The sequence below is a fragment of the Pseudorca crassidens genome, chromosome 1, assembly GCF_039906515.1.
Source record: "Pseudorca crassidens isolate mPseCra1 chromosome 1, mPseCra1.hap1, whole genome shotgun sequence".
Classification (NCBI taxonomy): domain Eukaryota; kingdom Metazoa; phylum Chordata; class Mammalia; order Artiodactyla; family Delphinidae; genus Pseudorca; species Pseudorca crassidens.
Window position 1 is genome coordinate 88,264,718 of NC_090296.1, and position 20,366 is coordinate 88,285,083.

General features: G+C 45.9%; 1 protein-coding gene across 1 annotated transcript in view; it reads left to right on the forward strand.

Annotated features, from left to right (window-relative positions):
- The window catches only part of SORD (sorbitol dehydrogenase), a 35,505-nt gene extending 15,882 nt beyond the window's left edge, over positions 1–19,623 (forward strand). Inside the window, exons 4-9 of the mRNA XM_067745615.1 lie at positions 5,916–6,075; positions 10,548–10,666; positions 13,511–13,576; positions 14,555–14,730; positions 18,297–18,418; positions 19,337–19,623. Of these exons, the coding sequence (XP_067601716.1) occupies positions 5,916–6,075; positions 10,548–10,666; positions 13,511–13,576; positions 14,555–14,730; positions 18,297–18,418; positions 19,337–19,502 (809 nt within the window). The 3' untranslated portion in view covers positions 19,503–19,623. The remainder of the gene's footprint in view (positions 1–5,915; positions 6,076–10,547; positions 10,667–13,510; positions 13,577–14,554; positions 14,731–18,296; positions 18,419–19,336) is intronic.
- Positions 19,624–20,366: the final 743 nt, after the last annotated feature.

Consider the following 20,366-nt stretch of genomic DNA (forward strand, 5'->3'; position numbering starts at 1 on the left):
TTTGCCTTTAACAATAACATTTTTCCTTTCATAATTTTCAAATTTCTAGTTGTGGTTTTATTTTCCACTTAATGAAGTCCCTTTAACATTTCTTGTAAAGCCATTTTAGTAGTGCTGAACTCTTTTAGCTTTTGCTTGTTTGGAAGACTCTTGATCTCTGTTTCAAATCTGAATGATAGTCTTGCCAGGTAGAATATTCTTATTCCTGGTTGTAGATTTTTCCCTTTCATTACTTTCAATATATCATGTCACTCCTCTCTGGTCTGCAGAGTTTCTGCTGAAAAGTCAGCTAGCTGATAGTTTCATAGGAGTTCCCTTGTATGTCACTAGTTCCTTTTCTCTTTAAGTTTTGCTTTGGGTTGATCTTGTTTGAGAGTCTGTACTTTCTGGACCTGCATATCTGTTTCCTTTCCCATGTTAAGGAAGTTTTCAGCTATCATTTATTCAAATAAGTTCTCTGCCTTTTTCTCTCTCTCTTCTTTTTCTAGGACCTTTATAATGTGAATGTTAGTATGCTTGATGTTCCAGAGATCTCTTAAACTATCCTTGTTTTTTAAAATAAATAAATAAATTTATTTATTTTGGGCTGCATTGGGTCTTCGTTGATGCACAGGGGCTTTCTCTAGTTGTGGCGAGTGGGGGCTACTCTTTGTTGCGGTGCATGGGCTTCTCATTGCAGTGGTTTCTCTTGTTGCGGAGCACAGCCTCTAGGCATGCAGGCTCAGTAGTTGTGGCTCGTGGGCTCTAGAGCGCAGGCCCAGTAGCTGTGGCACACGGGCTTAGTTGCTCCACAGCATGTGGGATCTTCCCGGACCAGGGCTCGAACCTGTGTCCCCTGCATTGGAAGGCAGATTCTTAACCACTGTGCCACCTGGAAAGTCCCAAACTATCCTTGTTTTAAAGAATTTTTTTTTCTTCTACTACTCTGTCTTCCAGCTCACTGATCCATTCCTCTGTATCATCTAATTTGTTGATTACTTCTAGTGTTTTTTTGTTTTGTTTTGTTTTCTTTTTGGTGGAAAGGAAAGCTTGCTTTATTTTGGATGCGGGCAACCAAGGTGCGGGGGGTGGGGGGGCGGACGCCAGTCCAAAGGCCGACTCCTCCCTCTGACAATCAGTTGGCTACAGCTTTTATAGACAGAGGGAGGGGGCTACATGCAAAAACAGCACAGTCGGCTCTTACAGTCATCTTGAAACTAATCATGAGGTGGTCTGATCAGGGTCATCTTGATTTAAGTACATTTAGGCTTCAGTTCCAGGGTCGGTTTGTTCCCATTTCCTTGAAGCCAGTTCTCGGAGTTGTGGCAGCTTATGTCATGGCTTCAGTCTGGTCATCATGTAGTTAATATTTTCCACCTGGAAGGGGGTTTCAGTATCTATAAGACAGCTCACAGGATATGGCTCAGAATATTACCTATAGCCCTTGAGAAGGAACTAAAGTTCCTTGAGTATGCTTAATGACTAAATTATTATTATTTGTTCTCCTTTGACTGTTTTCCTTTGTTTCTGCATTTTCTCACTTCTCTCATTAAACTTATTCTTTGGCTGAAGTTTTTCCACAGACAAAAGGCAGGCTGAGGACATGGGGAGAAGGACCATAGTAGGGTCCTGCTCTGTTTCAACATTGTCAGATCATATTAAAAAATGTTGTCTATAGGGAACCCCTTTTAAAATATAAATATTTAAATAGATTACAAATAAAAATATATAAAACGTTAGCATGCACACACTACTCAAGAGAAAGCCAGTGACTATATTAATATCATAAAACATGTAATTCAGAGCAAAGAATATTACAAGGGATAAAGAGAAGTATTAGAAAAATTCACCAGAAAGACATAATAATTCTATATTGATGTACCTAACAGTAAAACTTCAAAATATACCAAGGAAAGACCTACAGAATGAAAGGAGAAATAGACACGTCTATATTTATAGTTGGAGACTTCAGTATTCCTCTCTAAAAAACTGATAAAACAGGAAGATGGAAAAATCAGAAAGGATACGGAACACCTGAATAATACTAAAGTCAACTTGACCTAATTGCCATTTTTAGAACATACCACCTAAAAGCAACAGAATGCACATTTTTTTTCAAGTACACATAGAACATTCACCATGATAGAACATGTTTTGGGAAATAAAACCTCAACAAATTTAGAAGAATTTAAGTCATACAAAATATATTTTCTGATCATAATGGAATTAAACTAGAAATCAATAACAGAAGGATATCTGGAAAACTCCCAAATATGTGGAAGTTAAATGACACTCATCTAAATAAACCACATGTCTAAGAAGAAGTCACTAAGTAAACTAAAAGAAATTTTTTTGAAATGAAAGGTAATAAAAAAACAATGACAGTTGTGGGATGTGACTAAAGTAGTGTCTGGGGGAAGTTTATAGCATTCAATTCTTATATTAAAAATAAGAAAAGTCCCAACTCAGTGATGTATACTTCCACCTCGTATCCTACATGAAAATAAAAGTCAGATGGAGTAGTAAATAACTTTATTCAGAAAGGCAAATCTTCTAAAACTATTGTAAGGAAATTTGGGAGGGAGCTCAAGGGAAGATTGTAGGGGTACAGCACAGTTTTTGATTTTCCATATTACCCTGCTAGTGTTGGAGAGTCTCCTGCAGAGGCAGGGGGCGGCTGTGGCTCACCGCGGGGACAAGGACACTGGCAGCAGAAGTTCTGGAAAGTACTCCTTGGCATGAGCCCTCCCAGAGTCCGCCATTAGCCCCACCAGAGTCTCTAGTGTATTTATTTTTAATTTCAGTTATTGTATTCTTCAGCTCTGTTTGGTTCTTCTTTATATTTTCTAACTCTTTGTTAAACTTCTCACTGTGTTCATCCATTCGTCTCCCAAGTTCACTGAGCAACTTTATGATCATTACCTTGAGCTAACTCTTTATTGGGTAGATGCTTATCTCCACTTCACTTAGTTCTTCTGAGGTTTTATCTTGTTCCTTTGTTTAGAACATAATCTTCTATCACCTCATTTTGCCCAATTCTGTTTTTATTCCTATACATTAGTTAGATCAGTTTCATTTCCCAATCTTAGAGAATTAGACTGATGTAGGAGATATACTGTGGGGCCAGCAGCACGCTCCCTCTGGTCACCAGAGGGGTATCACCTATGTGGGCAGCATGGGGCCTTCTGTTGTGGCATGCTGACTACTGTGGGTTGGTGGGTCTGGTTCCTGGCCTAGTTGGCGGCCATGCCCTGCTTTGTGCCAAGGCTGCCAGCCACTGGTAGCTGAGGCTGAGTCCTGGCATGGCTGGCTGTGCAGCCTGTGGGGTCCTGGGACTGGTTCTGACTGGTTGGTGGGCACGTAAGCCCTTTGCACTAATAGGCAAGAGGGAGAACTCCAAAATGGCACTTGTTAGCACCAGTGTTCTTGTGGTAGAACAGGCTCCCCCAAATTGCTGCCGCCACCATCTATGCTCCCAGAAGGAGTCCCATTTACCTCCTGCCTCTCTGGGAAGCTCTCCAAGATTAGCAAGGGGTTCTGACCCAGCTGCCTTTTAAATTACTGCCTCTGGGCTTCCCTGGTGGCGCAGTGGTTGAGAGTCCGCCTGCCGATGCAGGGGACACGGGTTCGTGCCCCGGTCCAGGAAGATCCCACATGCCGCGGAGCACCTGGGCCTGTGAGCCATAGCCGCTGAGCCTGCACGTCCAGAGCCTGTGCTCCGCAACGGGAGGGGCCACAACAGTGAGAGGCCCGCGTACCACAAAAAAAAAAAAAAAAAAAAATTACTGCTTCTGTGCTGGGTCTCAGTGTGTGAGATTTTGTGAGTGCCCTTTAATAGTGAAGTCTCTGTTTCCTACAGCCCCCTCTGGCTCTCTTGTACAAAAGTCTTGTTGGCCATCAAAGCAGATGTTTTGGGGATTCGTCTTCCCAGTGTATGACCCCTGGGCTGGGGAGCCCGATGTGGGGCTCTGACCTTGGATTCTCTTGGAGGAGAACCTCTGCATTTGTAATTATTCTCCTGTTTGTGGGTTGCCTACCCAGAGGTGTGGGTCTTGACTATACTGTATCTCTGCCCCTCCTATCCATCTGTTGTAGTTCCTTCTTCATACCTTTAGTTGTGGAAAATCTTTTCTGCTAGTTCTCATTGATAGTTACTCTGTAAATGTAATTTTGGTGTGCCTATGGGAGATGGTGAGCTTAGGTTCTTCTTACTCTGCCATCTTGGTCACATCCTCCTGCCTTTTTATCTTATTATTTGAATTTCCTCTGTGATAGTACCAGCTCAGATAATTATAACAATGATAAATTCAATAAAGATTGTTATTAATGCTACTATATATTACTACTACTACAATCACCATCAATACTGGTACTTTTAATGTGTACTTACTACATACCAGGACTACACTATCCAGTAAGTCCTTTGAACACAAAAGACTTATAAAAATAGCTTAACATGTCTCTGCTTGGTGAAGGGCAGACCTCTCACAGGTTCTTCTCAGGCTCCTAACACAGTCCTCAGGCACAGGTGGGCTCTAACTCTGTTAGTACGCCCTCTGGGGGTGGGGTGGGGATTGGCTGGGAAGGGACTTGAAGGAATGAAATTTCTGAGGTAGTGTTAATGTTCTTTGTCTTGATGGGAGTTTACATTACACAAGTGAATGCCTTTATCAGCTTCGTCTAATGATCTACTTAATATTTGTGCATTTTGTCAGCATCTAAACTTTACCTTAATAAGGAACCATAAACAAGTTTTGAAGTCTAATGATATGCAAGCTGAAGTATAATGATAGGAAGCTGAGTGATGTGTACCCATGTGTGCAACCTACTTTGAAATGCATTAGAAAAGAAGATGAATTGATGGATGGAAGAGAGATGGATAGATGGGATGGATATGTGATAAAGTGAATGTAGCTAATTTTTTTTTTTTTTAAGTACCAAGGATCTTTATTCTCAGGGCTGATATTGAATCTGTGGTTGCAGGTAATATGTCACTATTTTGAGAATAAAATTTCTCGTTATCTTCATTCTTTGCAAGTCTTCAGCCACAAAGTTACACATTATTCTCATAACAAGATAAGTGAATCAGGCTAGAAGGGATTAAGGAGGTACACTAATGATGATAAAAGCAAAGGGGAGCAAACACTTCTACAAGCATATTGCCCCAGTTACCTTGAAGGTTAAGTTTCAGATTAATTTGTAGCTAAATGTTAATTGAAGAAACCAAGTTGAGAACATCTGGGTGCTCACCATACAGTTCTTTCAACTTTGCTGTACATTTGAAAATTTTCATACTAAGAAGATGCAAGAGCCAATTCTAAAGCTGGGTTTCCAAGTGGGCGTAGTGAGACACAGAATAGAAGTACAATAGAGCTGGCCATTCACAAGCCTGAAAGTTGCTCTGCTGTACCCGTCTGAGGCCTCTGTGGGTCATTTGCCTTAGTGGTTCTGCTAACCAGGAATCAGTTATTGTCTAGGAGACTGAACATAAAACATGCCATCATTATGACTCCCTTCAGCATATTATCAAAACAGGTGAAGAAAAAATGCCTGCAAATTCCACACACTAGCCACCTCTTTCACAGCAGTTTGAAATGGGAACTAAACCTGGCTTGATGGGACTGGTTGTGTGTTTCCCAAGCTGGGAGGTGGCTGTGGAGCTGGAGGGGCAAGTTGGCTTGTTCCATGAGCCAATAAAAGAGCAGGCAGGCCAAACTATCCTGTGAAGAGGCGGACTGGTCATTTTCTTCCAGAGTGTATGTGCTGCATTTGGTATTTCCTTTGCAGGCACTAATGGGCTGGGCTTGCCTGGCGTACCCTGGGTCCCCAGTGGGGAGGGAGGCTCATTCGGCCAGATTCCCCTGCTGGCATCTGTCCATGAGCACGTGTCTCTTCACAGCATCTCTGCCCCTGCCTGTGTGTTTTTTTTCCCCCAGGTGATCGTGTTGCCATTGAGCCTGGTGCTCCCCGAGAAGCTGATGAATTCTGCAAGATTGGCCGATACAATCTGTCACCAACCATCTTCTTCTGTGCCACGCCCCCTGATGACGGGAACCTCTGCCGGTTCTACAAGCACAATGCTAACTTCTGCTACAAGTTAGTGCCCATGGCCCAGCTGTGCCACCTGGGACCTCTTCTCCAATGTTTGTTTGGTGCTCTTTCTTCTAGTTTCCTATAGTGGTTTCTTCATTCTTTTTAGCTCATAATTCTAGACATGAGGCATCCGTTGGCAGGCCTGCCCTTCTTGGAGGCATTGAGGGAGGGTAGCCCGACTAGGGCTAAGACTGACTCACAGTGCTTGCTTTTTAGTCTTTCACTCTAACTTTCCCTCACCTAGAGCCATAATAGAAAACCATTGCTGAAATCACTCACTCCTCTCCAGCCATCTTGGAGATAATTTATTGTAGTTGTCCTCCATTATTGGTTTCCACTGCAGCGACGAGAAAGAGATCTTGTAACAGTAGAAACCTCGGCAACAACTAGGATTTACTGTGGCGTGGAGCCAGGGCAATTTGAGCTTTGGGACCCTGGATCCACTGCCTCCCAGTGAGTGACTTTGAGGAAATGACTTAACCTTCTTCTGCTTCAGTCTCTTTTTTTTTTTGCGGTATGCGGGCCCCTCTCAATGTTGTGGCCTCTCCCGTAGCAGAGCACAGGCTCTGGACGCACAGGCTCAGCGGCCATGGCTCACGGGCCCAGCCACTCCACAGCATGTGGGATCTTCCCGGACTGGGGCATGAACCTGTGTCCCCTGCATCGGCAGGTGGACTCTCAACCACTGCGCCACCAGGGAAGCCCTGCTTCAGTCTCTTTTAATCACTTGGAGATTAAATAAGGCAATGCACATAAAATCACAATTATTGTTTGTTTTTTTATTTATTTTTGGTTGCGTTGGGTCTTCGTTGCTGTGCGTGGGCTTTCTCTAGTTGTGTCGAGCAGGAACCACTCTTCGTTGCAGTGCATGGGCTTCTCATTGTGGTGGCTTCTCTTGTTGTGGAGCACTGGCTCTAGGCGCATGGGCGTCAGTAGTTGTGGCACGCAGGCTCAGTAGTTGTGGCGCACGGGCTTAGTTGTTCTGCGGCATGTGGGATCTTCCCGGACCAGGACTCGAACCCTTGTCCCCTGCATTGGCAGATGGATTCCTAACCACTGTGCCACCAGGGATGTCCCCACAATTATTGTTACTACGTGCCTGGCCTTGTGCTAATAAGTGCTTTGCATGTCTTATTTAACTTTCATAACTGTAATGGCGAGGTGGGCACCAGTATTATAGTATTGTGTGAGAGTCAGCAGAGACAGGAGAAGGCTAACTGGCTAATTGGCTTGAACACAGAACAGAACCAGGAGTCAAGCTGGGGTGGCTGTGATTCTCAAGCTCCTGCCCTGTGCTCACTACCCTACCTCAACTCTCAAAGTGATTTGGGGAAGTTGTGTCTGGCAGAAGCAGAGGGCTATACCTTCTGCATGGGCCCCAGCCCATGGAGCTCTGGGATGCTGCTTTCCTTCTGAACCGACCAGGCACATTTTCCTCCTACCCCAGCCTGGCCCCGGCAGTGACTCTTTTGGCTAGGATGGGGCTTGTCTTTTGAAGTCCAGGTGCCAGTCACAGGGGCGGTCTGACAGATCTGAGTTTTCTAGTGTCTACTGGAAGCCTTGAGAGGAGTCACAGGCCAGGGACCTCGTGATGAGTTTAAGTCAGCACTCTAGGAGAGAGCAGTTTACCTACGCAGAGTCCACCTTTGGGCAAGTGGTTCTTGAATCTTCCCACTTTTTCTGGGTCCTTTCCAAGTCAAAGTGGCAAACAAGTGTTTCGTGGAAGGCAGAAGAGCATGGCGGTAAAACTTGAGACTAACCACTGGTCTCTCCCATTTGCCAACTGTGTGACCTTGAGCAAGATACTTAAACTTTGTAACCTCCGTCTCCTGTGCAATGGAAATAATAGCATCGCCATGATGAAATGCATAGAATTAGTGATGGGATTCAGTGGGAAAAGCATATCGAGTACTCAGCACGAGGCCTGGCACTGAAGAGGAGCTCAGTAAACAGTGCCATGATGTGTCATAGCTATGGCCTTGTATCTGGTGGATGTTACAGGGATAGGCCTGAAAAGGAGCCTTGCACTGGGAATCGGGGTCGGGGGGCAGGGGCGCAAGTGGTTTGCAGGGAATGGTGTGGGAGGAAGTGTTCTGGTTGGCAATGGCAAGGGGAGGGCTGTGGAGGGCCTCTAGGGGACATGCGACCCCTACCTTTCCTCTTCTCCTGGGGTACTTTGTATCTATGTCCTCAGCCCCGCCCTGGATCTACACCCTTCTCTCTGGTTTCTCTTTGTGCAGATTTGTACACTGCCACACCTTCTTTATTTTCCGACCCACCTTATTTTCTTTCTGTCTTCCTGCTTCCCCCTTGGCTTCTTGATCATTCTTTTTTTTTTTTTTTTTTTTTTTGCGGTACGCGGGCCTCTCTCCCGTTGCGGAGCACAGGCTCAGCGGCCATGGCTCACAGGCCCAGCCGCTCCATGACATGTGGGATCTTCCCGGACCAGGGCACGAACCCATGTCCCCTGCATCGGCAGGTGGACTCTCAACCACTGCGCCACCAGGGAAGCCCTTGATCATTCTTTAACCCTTTTTCCTATTTCCTGGATCCCATTGTGAAAACCACCAAGTTGCTTTGTCATTTTCTGGTGTTTATAAAATCATGAACAATTAGGGCCGGGAAGAAACTCATCCCCTTTCCCTTAACCTCCACTGAACAAGGTTGGGGAAGGAGGACCCAGTAACTCTCCCCAGGTCAGTGGCAAAAGGGCTGGACCCCAGGACTCTGGCAACGGCTGCATGTGTGATAAGGCAGCATCTGCCTAATCAGTGGAATAATCTCCCACGTAACAATCCTCTCTCATCACCATCCCCAATCCCATTTCTCCCTGGTATTCTTATTCCAAAGGGAAGTCAGAGCAGAAGATGAGAGGAGCACACAGTTCCTGACCACAGGCCACCCTCTGTTTAGCCCCAGCACCAGCTTTGGGGGAGGCCCAAATGTGAAGAGGCAGGGCTGTTGGAGAGAGTGTGTGTGACTGGGGGTCCTTGAGAGAGTTTGGGAATCTTCATTATTTCACTTCAAACTCTTCCCCCTTATTTGGAATTGATGGGGTAGGTTTGGTGGGTAGAAGGGATGACGACAACAGTCAGAGCAAGAGAGTGGATTGGCGTGTGGGAAATGATATGAGAGAAGCAGAGGGGAGGGGAGATAAAAGGGGTGGTGGGCACCAGTCAGACCGAATGCAGGCCTTGTTATTTATTCTGTGGAGGATCAGGAACAGAAGGATCATGGGGATCAGCACATGGTTTGGCTGCCACTTTTTTCTCTTTTTGGAACTTGAGGGTTTTCACGTTCTTGCACGTGGAGGTTGTGGATGTGCTGAATAAATACTGGGCAGTGGGGAGGTAGCAGAAGTTAGATATTAACTACGGAGCTGCTTGTACCGAGAGGCAGCTGATGCGGGACAGGCAGAGGATATGGAATCAGGAGATCTGGGTTTAAGTCTTGCTCTTCTGCTCACTAGCCTTGTAACCTTGGGCAGGTCGCTCAATGTCTTCAGCTTCAGTTCTGCTTCTGTAGAATAAAGGTTAAAACAAAGCCTGTCCGGGAATTCCCTGGTAGTCCAGTGGTTAGGACTCTGGACTTTCACTGCCAAGGGCCTGGGTTCAATCCCTGGTCTGGGAACTACGATTCTGCAAGCCTTGTGGCCAAAAAAAAAAAAAAAAACCACCACCACCAACAAAGCCTGCCCTTCCTGCCTGACAAGTTCATGGTGAGGATTAAATGAGATATGGAGGAGAAAGCTCTCTAAATCTGTAAAGCATTATGCAAATATTTGCTGCCTTCATCAGTGGGATGGTTAAGAGGGTCAAGGTGCCAGTGGACAGGGAAGTGAAAACCAAGAACCCAGTGGCAAAGGTAACACAGCATTTAATCTGCTTAACCAATCCAGGGACAGCCAGGCAGCTGCTGCTATCAGATATGGTTCTTCTGAAGTGTGTACTATGGGAGACAACGTACAGAGTGAAGTCAGCTTCTAATCACTGTTTCGCAAAGCTGCTGATAGTCTGGATTGTTTGCTTAAACGAAACCAGAAAGGTTATAAATTTGAGAAGCAGATGAAATGCTGGAATGGTGTTAAGTTAAACCCTTGTGAAATGAACTTTTCATTTATGAATGACAGCCACACCACACTTTATCTTGGATAGCATTTTCAGGGGGGAGCAGTATGATATGGGCTCTGGAATCAGACATATCTGGCTTCCAGTTCAAACCCTTTAAGCCTCTCAGTACTCACTGGTTTTGAATTTTTGGAGCAAGTCATTTAATCCTCCAAGGCTTGGTTTCCTCGTCTGTAAAATGGGAATAATAATATCTACCACAGAACTATTCTGAGGATTTACATGAGTGAATGTATATAAATTGCTTAGCACATTGCCCAGCACATAAATTAAAGCTCAATAAATATTAGCTATTGTTATTGCTGTTAACCCGGAGGGACTAACTAAGTGTGTTGAATGACTCCTCAGACTTCCTGACAATGTCACCTTTGAGGAAGGGGCCCTGATTGAGCCACTGTCTGTGGGAATCCATGCCTGCCGGCGAGCTGGAGTCACCCTGGGGCACAAGGTCTTTGTGTGCGGAGCTGGTAAGAAACAGATGACACCCTGGTTGTGAGTTCATTAAAGGGGAATGTGGGGATCCCTCTGCCCATTTCATTCTCCCTCCAAGGGCTGAAATTGGTCATAGAATCTTTCCGGGTTAGGGAGGATCACAGTGTCCCATTCCTTCAATGACACGCACTTTGCTAGATAAATATCTGCAGGCATGGTAGTAACCAATGTTATTTCCTAGGCAACATAACCCTTTTGTTCACTTAAAGAATGCAATTTGGGATTATTTTTCAACCCTTGACAGGAAACTAGGGAAATATTTTTGGTAGTAAAGGGAAGGGCAACTTTTGGACTTTCAAATCATCCTGGAGAACTGGTCTCCTGGTCCTTCCAGAATGAGGCGGCCCATGCTTATGACCAGCAGAAGGAGTGGGGTCCAGCCCACTGTGAGTCAGCACTCTGCCCACATTGGCTTGCAGCAAGCTGCCTTCTTCCTCCCCTGCTTCCAGTCGCTTGAACAAGCCTAGCAGCCTCAGACTGAATCATCTAGGCTTCTAACTGCTTCTGGTGACCCAAACAACATGCTTCACTCCTTGTGGGTGTGATCTGGTATTCCTCATACACTTTTATTTTTTTATGGAGGTATAACTGACGTATAACATTATATTAGTTTCAGGTGTACAACATAATGATTTGATATTTGTATATATTGCAAAATGATCACCACAGTAAATCTAGCTAACATGTCATCACACAGTTATAAAATTTTTTTCTTATGATAAGAACTTTTAAGATCTATTCTCTTAGCAACTTTCATATATGCAATACAGTATTAACTATAGTCACCATGCTGTACATTAGATAACCAGGACTTATTTATTTTATAACTGGAAGTTTGTACCTTTTGACCCTCTTCATCCATTTCACTGCTGCCACCACCACCTCTGGCAATCAATCTATTCTCCATATCTATGAGCTCAGCTCCATATCTATTCTTCATATCTATGGAATATTTTATACACACACACACACACACACACACACACACACACACAAACACACAAACACACACATACCACATTTTCTCTGCCTATTCATCCATTGGTGAACACTTAGGTGTCTTCCATGTCTGGGCTATTGTAAATAATGCTGCAGTGAATATGGGGGTGGAGATAACATTTTGAGTAAGTTTTTATTTTCTTTGGATAAAATTCCACTTCTGAATAGAAGTAGAATTACTGGATCATTTTTGAGGAATCTCCACACTGTTTTCTGTAGTGTCTGTACCAATTTACATTCCCACCAACAGTGCATAGGGGTTTCCTTTTCTCTGCATCCTCACCAATAATTGTTACTTGTTGTCTTTTTGATAATAGCCATGCTAACAGGTGTACAGTGATATCTCTTTGTGGTATTGATTTACATTTCTCTGATTAGTGGTGTCAAGCATCCTTTCATGTTTATTTTGGCAATCTGTATATATTCTTTGGAAAAATGTCTAGTCATGTCCTCTGCTCAATTTTCAATCAGATTGCTTTTTGCTATTGAGTTGTGCAAGTTCTTATATATATTTTGGATATTAACCCATATCAAATATATGATTTGCAAATATTTTTCTCCTACTCAACATGTTGCCTTTTTCATTTTGTTGATGTTTCCTTTGCTGTGCAGAAGCTTTTTAGTTTGATACAGTCCCACTTGTTTATTTTTGCTTTTATTGCCTTTGCTTTTGGTGTCAAATCCAAAAACTCAAGACTGATGTCAAGGAGCTTACTGCCTATGTTTTCTTCTAGGAGTTTTATGGTTTCAGGTCTTATATTCAAGTCGTTAATCCATTTTGAGTTAATCCTCATACACTTTGTGACCGATTTTCTTTGGCAGGGCCAAATAAGTGACTACAGGGCTTCCTAAGCAGGGTGATGGGTATAGAAGATTTGCCTCAATAAGCCAGCAGGCTGTAGGATTCACGTGACAGATTTTTTTTAAAAAAAACTCTGCATAAGTAATACTTTTTTGCCATAGAAAAAGAAGTTAAATCATACATACCACATACATACCACACCTGCACGCATGTGCACTCACACAACCCATCAGCCTGAGAGAACCACTGTTAACATTTTGGTGTAGAATATTTCAGTTTGGTTTTTGTTTTTGTTCGTTTAATTCATGAGATCATCCTGAATATGCTTCATTTTACCTACTCTTTCAAAAAACTAATATACTGTGAACATTTTTCTATGTCATTAGGTAAAAGAGTTAGACATAATTTTTAATAGCTGTTTGGTATCCTTCTGTAGTTTACTTAACTAATCAGCCCTTTGTTGGTTATTTCAGGTATTTCTCAGTGTTTTGCTTTCTGGGCGAACTCACTAAATTATTCTCAAGGGGAGTGTCCGAAAAGCAAGTCCTCAAAGATATTCTGCATAGCCTTATTTGTGGTCTGGTTTTTGTGTTAAAACCATCTAGTGTGCCTATAAAGTGGGGAAGCAGGTGGTCTTTGGGCTGATTCTCAGGCACCTGGACATCCTGGAGCTGCCTGAGCAGCTGGGTCAACCTAGGACACCCTCCAAGGTGGTCCTCAGAGGGCACCTGAAAGGACACGTCTCACCTTGGGGAGGCATGTTGGGTTCTAAGAAGGTAGGGGGTCAAAGAGAGAACAGGAGCCCAGCACTGGGAGCAGATTCCAGGTAGAGGACAATCCCTCATGCACTCATTTACTCATGCATTCAACAAACAGTTGTTAAGGTCTCACTATATGTTAGGCACTGGGATAGATGCTAGAGGTACTCAAAAGATACAGTTCCTGTCCATGGCCTAGACAAGGGGGAGAGCTGGTGTTTGATATTTCACAAATGTCTCCTATTTCTTGCTTTATTTAGGGCCAATTGGACTGGTCAGTTTGCTCGTGGCCAAAGCAATGGGTGCATCTCAAGTGGTGGTGACTGGTAAGGTTTTCTTCTTTTTAAATCTCCTTGGGATAGAAGCAGCTGGGCCTACAGTTTTGGAGCAGGGGCATGAGACCTGTTCCCTTCCTGGTGTAGTGGGTGTCTAACGAGGCTCCTGCTCTTTTCTTCTGGGTTCCAGGGTTGAAAAGCCCACCCAGGAGATGACCAAGTCAGGGCTGAGGAGGAGACTCTTTTGAAGCTCCTGGGAGAGGGTGGCTGCTGCAGAGAAGAGGACCTGGCTCTTTATGTGTGGACCTCAGATGCTTATACTGCCCACCTGGTCCTAAGAAGAGTTTCAGCCCTTGGGTTGTTTGACCAAGCTCAGAGGGTGTGTGTGGTGTGTGTGTGTGATGTGGTGTTAGTGAGGTATGTGATGTGTTTATAAGAGGATGTTTATGTGTGAGGTATGTGGTATGAGTGAGACACTCATGTGTGTGTGAGGAGAGGTTCTCTGACAGGACATGTGGGTATGTGTGTGTGGAGCAGCATGGTATGATGGAAGCGTGTGGGGTATAGAAGGGTGCGTGTGTGTGGAGAAGGTATCTGTGAGAGAGAATGTGTGTGTGTGTATAATGTATCTGAGAGTGTTTGTATGTATGAGGAGAGGTTATATGTGAGAGTGTATGAGTGAGCATGTAGAGTTGTGTGGTGTATGGGGTGTTGGGGATATATGAGGGGAGTGGGGATGCAGAAGGGTGTCATTGCGTGTTTTGTGTGAGAAGGTGAGAGAGTATGTGTGTAGCTGTGTAGAGCTGTGTGGTATGTATGGGGGTGTATGGGGATGTAGAAGGATGTGGATGTTTGAGAAGTTATCTAAGAGATTATGTGTGAGGGTGTGTTTAGAGAGTGTGTGTGTTGGGCTCAGCGACACCATCACTACACCAGAGCTTCCTTGCCATTGGAATCTGCACCTTCATTTTTTCTCCCTAATCCACCATCCAGTTTCTCAGTTTGAAAGAAACTTTTGTTCAACTTTAGATCTGTCAGCCTCTCGGTTGTCTAAAGCCAAGGAAGTTGGAGCTGATTTCCTCCTCCAGATCTCCAACGAGAGCCCGCAGGAAATTGCCAATAAAGTGGAAGGCCTGCTGGGGTGCAAGCCTGAAGTTACCATCGAGTGCACAGGGGTGGAGACCTCCATCCAGGCGGGCATATACGTGAGTGGAATAAGGGTAGCTAAGCTGGTAGGCAGCTTCAGGGAATCAGCCCAGGGTAGTGAACCAAGTAGGATTCCTAGGATCAAGCTTCTCCACTGATTTGCTGTGTTGACCACCCCTCCCCCCACCAGGTAATTCCTTGATAACTGCTCTCTTATCTCTCTTGTGGAGGTAGTGACATTTCCCTAACACCTTCATTGGGTTATTGTGAACTTCGAACTAGGTAACAGATATACATGGGCCTTGAAAGATGTTAAGTGACCCATATCTTTAGGATGGGATTTCTGTTATGATCACATCTGTGATCATGAAAATAGTGCTCCTGGTAAAAAAAAAAATCAACAGAAGGAACAAGGAAGCATGCCTTAGTTGAGTGGGAAATCCCTATCTTGCTTTATTGAGGAAAACAGTAGTCTTTGAGTCATTGATACAAACTAACAGTCGTTAATTCAGCTAGTCACAAAGGTGAGGTGATATTTCAGTATCACGGTTGTCTACTACTGTCCTTTCCCAGAATTAGGAACAGATAAGCTGCCAATACCTGAGTTACCCCTCAGCAACCCACCAGTAATTTATGGGATGTTGAAGGGGGAGGGGCAGGGAGGAGTAAAATTGAGAAATCAAAGTATGAGGAAAAGAAGGAAGAAAAGAATAAGAACTAGATTCCAAGCTCTACCGTGGGCCGTGTCCTCTGCTGTGTGCTTTATAAACATGATGCCTAATCTGTATAATAGCCCTGAAAATGAGTTCTCGTTTTCCACATTTTACAAGGAGAGCGGCCCAGTGACTCGCCTTGAGCGCACTGCTCCAGTGCCTGGGCTTTCCTTACTCCATCTGGCTCCTCTGGAGAGGAAGGGATAGAGGGGACAAGGAACCAGTGCTAGGGTGGGAGGGGCTGGGCTGGGGAGAGCATCGGTAGCTGCCACTGCTGGGCACTCCTGCCCTGTCTCCCAAAGCAGCACATGCTTCTTCCTTCCTTCTGAGTCACAGCCAGTCACACACAAGGGCACTGTCCACCGTGCAAGACATTCTGGGAAAACCTGATCCCTCGAGCTGTGTGGCACGGCCCTCAAGCCTGGCACACCCAGGCAGAGCTGCCTTCCCCTCCTCCTACCAAGATGCATATGGCACCGGGGGCCAAGGAAGCAGCGGGAGAGGCAGGAGCAGGTGCCACTTTTGCCCTAACCTTGTTCCAGCTGGAATCAGCCAGCTCTCTGCTCCACTGTCCGAGACAGTCAGTGGTCACCACGTGGGAAGGGGCAAAGAGAAACCAAAACCCAGAGGGCGATGGATGTGTGTGTGATCAGTGGAGCTATGTTCAACCCATGGCAGGTCTTGGGTTCCTGCCTCATGCCTGGCTTTGTGCCAGACACCTTGAGGGCTTGACCAGTAAGGTGTGTCTACTGTTTTCAAGTTGTCAGCAGGTCAGTGACCCCCACTCAAGAGAGAGGCAGTAAAAGACATGGCTTCCTAGTACAAGTTCTTCCTTCTTCTTGTGCCCTGGCTGGAGGGCATCTGAGAACAAGTTGATATCTCCAACTATTGATGGTGGGGGCCCAGTTGCCAGGCTACCTGAGGTGGGCGTGGAGGTAAATGTGACACAAGGGCCTTCACCAGCCTGAAGCCGGTGCCTGTCCTGAGTGGGGAGTGGAGCATCATGCATGACAGGTGCTGTAGAATGCTACAGTTCACTCTGCCAAGGGGCAGGTTAGGCAGAGGCACCTTATGGACATACCTGAGAGTCACCTTTCTGCCATGTGATGTCTAGATAATGTTCGTGAGGAGACATAGCAAATGCTTAGGGTAGAATTGATGTCATCTCCTTGGTGTGGAAGTCACAGCAACAAAACAGTGGTCTGAGATTTCCTTTGCCTGTGGTCAATAAGCTACTGGCCTCCTGGCAGCCTGGGATGACCAGTTTGGAAGAGGTTCCTCTTCCTCCTTACCAGGTGGAGAGGAAGTGCTGAATGGGCAACAGTTTTCCTGGAAAATTTCTTAGTGTATTCTGTGGCTCCCTCACGATTCTGAACACCTCCCCCAACACTTTTCCAATGAGGACAGCAATGTTTTTCAGTTGTGAGATACCCTCCCCCTTACTGACAGTGTTTATATGTCACAGGTGATTTGTAAGTGACTGTGCTTCAATAAAAACGTTGAGCCCATCCTAGTGCCAGCCACTGTGACTGTCACCCCTAAGAGCCCTGCTGAGGGGGAGGCATCGTCCTGTTCTCACACATGAGGAACCCATGGCTGACAGAGCACCGTCTAGGGTCCCAGAGCTCAAAAGTACAAATGCTGGGAGTCACCTCCACACTACAGCCCTCTCTCCAGGGTGTATCCTTCCCCTCGGAGGTAGAAGCTGTGATGTTTGCTGTCTTACTGCTCCATTGCTCAGCACTTAGAATGGTCCCAGTAAGTGCTTTCTGCTGTTAACTGTAATGAAAACTTAGCATGAATGAATTGCCCATTTTTCTGTCCCTCACATCATCGAGCACAATGACCCCCCAAAATCTCTGGAGCAGGCCTAGCACTCATGTGAAGTTATGTGGAGATTGTTGGGGAAAATTTTGCTCTCTGCCCACTCAAAGAGGAAACTGATGAATCCATTATGACTGATACCATTGGGAGAATGTCTCTGGAACAAAAATTTCTAATTGCCAGCGTGCACATATAAGGCAGTTTTTAAACCACAGAAGTCCTATAGCCCTCCCCATTGGTATAGTGCTTGGTAGTTGTTTTTTTTTAACCAAGAAGGTGGTCCGTTAGAGGTTTGGCACTCTGTCTTGTGGGGAGCACTCTGGAGGAGGAAGTGGCTGACACCAACGTCTGGTACTGAATTAGTAAAGCTTTTTTTTTTTTCTTAATTAGTATTTATTTTATTTTTGCTGCGTTGCGTCTTTGTTGTCTCATGCGCGCTTCTCTCTGGTTGCGGCGAGACGGGGCTACTCTTCGTTGCGGTGTGCGGGCTTCTCATTGCGGTGGCTTCTCTTGTTGTGGAGTACGGGCTCTAGGCACGTGGGCTTCAGTTGTTGTGGCACTTGGGCTCAGTAGTTGTGGCTCACAGGCTCTAGATCACAGGCTCAGTAGTTGTGGCGCATGGGCTTAGTTGCTCCGCGGCATGTGGGATCTTCCCGGACCAGGGCTCGAACCCTTGTCCCCTGCATTGGCAGGCAGATTCTTAACCACTGCGCCACCAGAGATGCCCCCTGAATTAGTAAACATTTGAAAGATGCTCAGTGGCTGCTGAAGGGTCAGCGATGGTTGTAGGGGAGATTCTCATTGCTCTCTGGAGAACCTTTGCTGTTTCCTGGGATGTTGTGGACAGCAGAAGATGCTCCCACTGTGCCTCCACTGGTAAGTGTATTGTTTCAGGATCTTTAAAGGAGACATTGTCTACTCTGCTGCTCTGTTGAGTTTGGTTAACATGCTGAAGAGTCCAGCAGTATAGAAAGAGTCATACTCTGAAATTTTTGGATACTTACCTGTTTGTATGGCAACAGTGCTACTGTGAGTGGGGTCTGCATTTTCTCATCTTCTTGGTTTTCTTGTTCTTACCTCTTCTTCAGGCCACTCAATCTGGTGGGACGCTGGTGCTTGTGGGGCTGGGCTCTGAGATGACCAGTGTGCCCCTAGTGCACGCAGCTACCAGGGAGGTGGACATCAAGGGTGTGTTTCGATACTGCAACACGTGAGTATGTTGTGGGTGAGCCAGGGTGGCGAGTGGCCAGCAAGTCCAGGGAAGGCCCTAGGTGGCCTCTGGGACCAAGAGTCTCTGCCTGTTTATTCATGAGGGGCACTCCCTGGCCACACTGACATCCGTGTGTTATGATAAGGATCCAAAGATAGAGCACTCACTTGTGGTTAAAGAATGGGAGGGCAGAGCTGAGAGGGCTGTAGGGAAAGAGGGAGGGAGCGGGATTTTGAAACATGCTCTTCTTGGGTGTCTGCCACTCATTGTCTAGGCCCTCTCTTTTCCATTTCTTTAAGTGGCCAGATCTCCATTTTCCCCCTTTAAAGGGAAGAAGGAGAGAAACAGGACAACCGCAAGAACTCAAGTTCCTTGGTTCTCACTCCAGATCCCCAGGTCCCACCCTGGGAAGTGAGAGGGTCTTAATAAATCCCACCTCATGTTCTGTGGGTCCATCCTCTCCCCTGCTGGGGCACTCTGTCCAGGACCACCTTCCCCACCAGTGGCCCTTTCTCCCATCTTCAGAGTTTGTAACCATTCCCTCAGCAGAGTGCTAGTTTTCCAATAAACTCTGCCAAGCCAAGCTGCTAAAGGGTATGATTGGATCATCCTGGGTTTCCCCACTGGAGGCTTATCTGCCTTTTCACAGTGGCTTCCATATGCCTTATGCCTTCATGCCAAAGGAATTCTAGGCTTCATGGCAGACATTGCAGACGGACAGGGGACATTTGGGAACAGACTCTGTACTCCTGAATTATAAGTCATAAGATCCTTTCTCCATTGTTGGCCTGTAGAAGTGACCTTGCAGAACCACAGAGCTACAAACAAATGTGGCCAAACTTATCTTGTGCTGGGTAGTTTTGGGGACCTCCTTCTTTCCTCCTGAAGGTTGAGTGTGATGCTTGTGATTTTTTCCAGGTGGCCGATGGCGATTTCAATGCTTGCATCCAAGTCTGTGAATGTAAAGCCCTTGGTAACCCATCGGTTTCCTCTGGAGAAAGCTCTGGAGGCCTTTGAAACATCCAAAAAGGGATTGGGGTTGAAAGTCATGATCAAGTGCGACCCCAAGGACCAGAATCCATGATATGAATTGGGCTCTGTCCTTGTCCCCACTCTCAGCATCTTGGGGTTGAGTGGTTGGCTGGGCAGTGGTGGAAGTTTCTTTTGAGTAGTAAGAATAATTAAAATAATTCATTATAAAAAGAGAGGCTTACACAGAGGAGTTGGTGTGCCTTAAAAACACAAGTAGGGGGACTTCCCTGGTGGCGCACTAGTTAAGAATCTGCCTGCCAATGCAGGGGACAGGGGTTCAAGCCCTGGTCCGGGAAGATCCCACATGCTGCAGAGCAACTAAGCCCGTGCACCGCAACTACTGAGCCTGCGCTCTAGAGCCCACGAGCCACAACTATTGAGCCCGCATGCCACAACTACTGAAGCCCACGCACCTAGAGCCCGTGCTCCGCAACAAGAGAAGCCACCGCAATGAGAAGCCCGCGCACCACAATGAAGAGTAGCCCCCACTCTCCACAACTAGAGAAAGCCTGCGCACAGCAGCGAAGACCCAACGCAGCCAAAAAATAAATAAAAACAAAACAAAACAAAACAAAAAACCCACAAGTAGGGAGGGACTTCCCTGGCAGCACAGTGGTTAAGAATCCGCCTGCCAGTGTAGGGGACATGGGTTCAATCCCTGGTCTGGGAAGATCCCACATGCTGCAGAGCAACTAAGCCCGTGCACTGCAACTACTGAGCCTGTGCTCTAGAGCCCACAAACTACAACTACTGAGCCCATGTGCTGCAACTACTGAAGCCCATGTGCCTAGAGCCCGTGCTCCACAACAAGAGAAGCCACTGCAATGAGAAGCCCATGCACTGCAACAAAGAGTAGCCCCCACTCACCGCAACTAGAGAAAAGCCCGTGTGCAGCAACAGAGACCCAGTGCAGCCA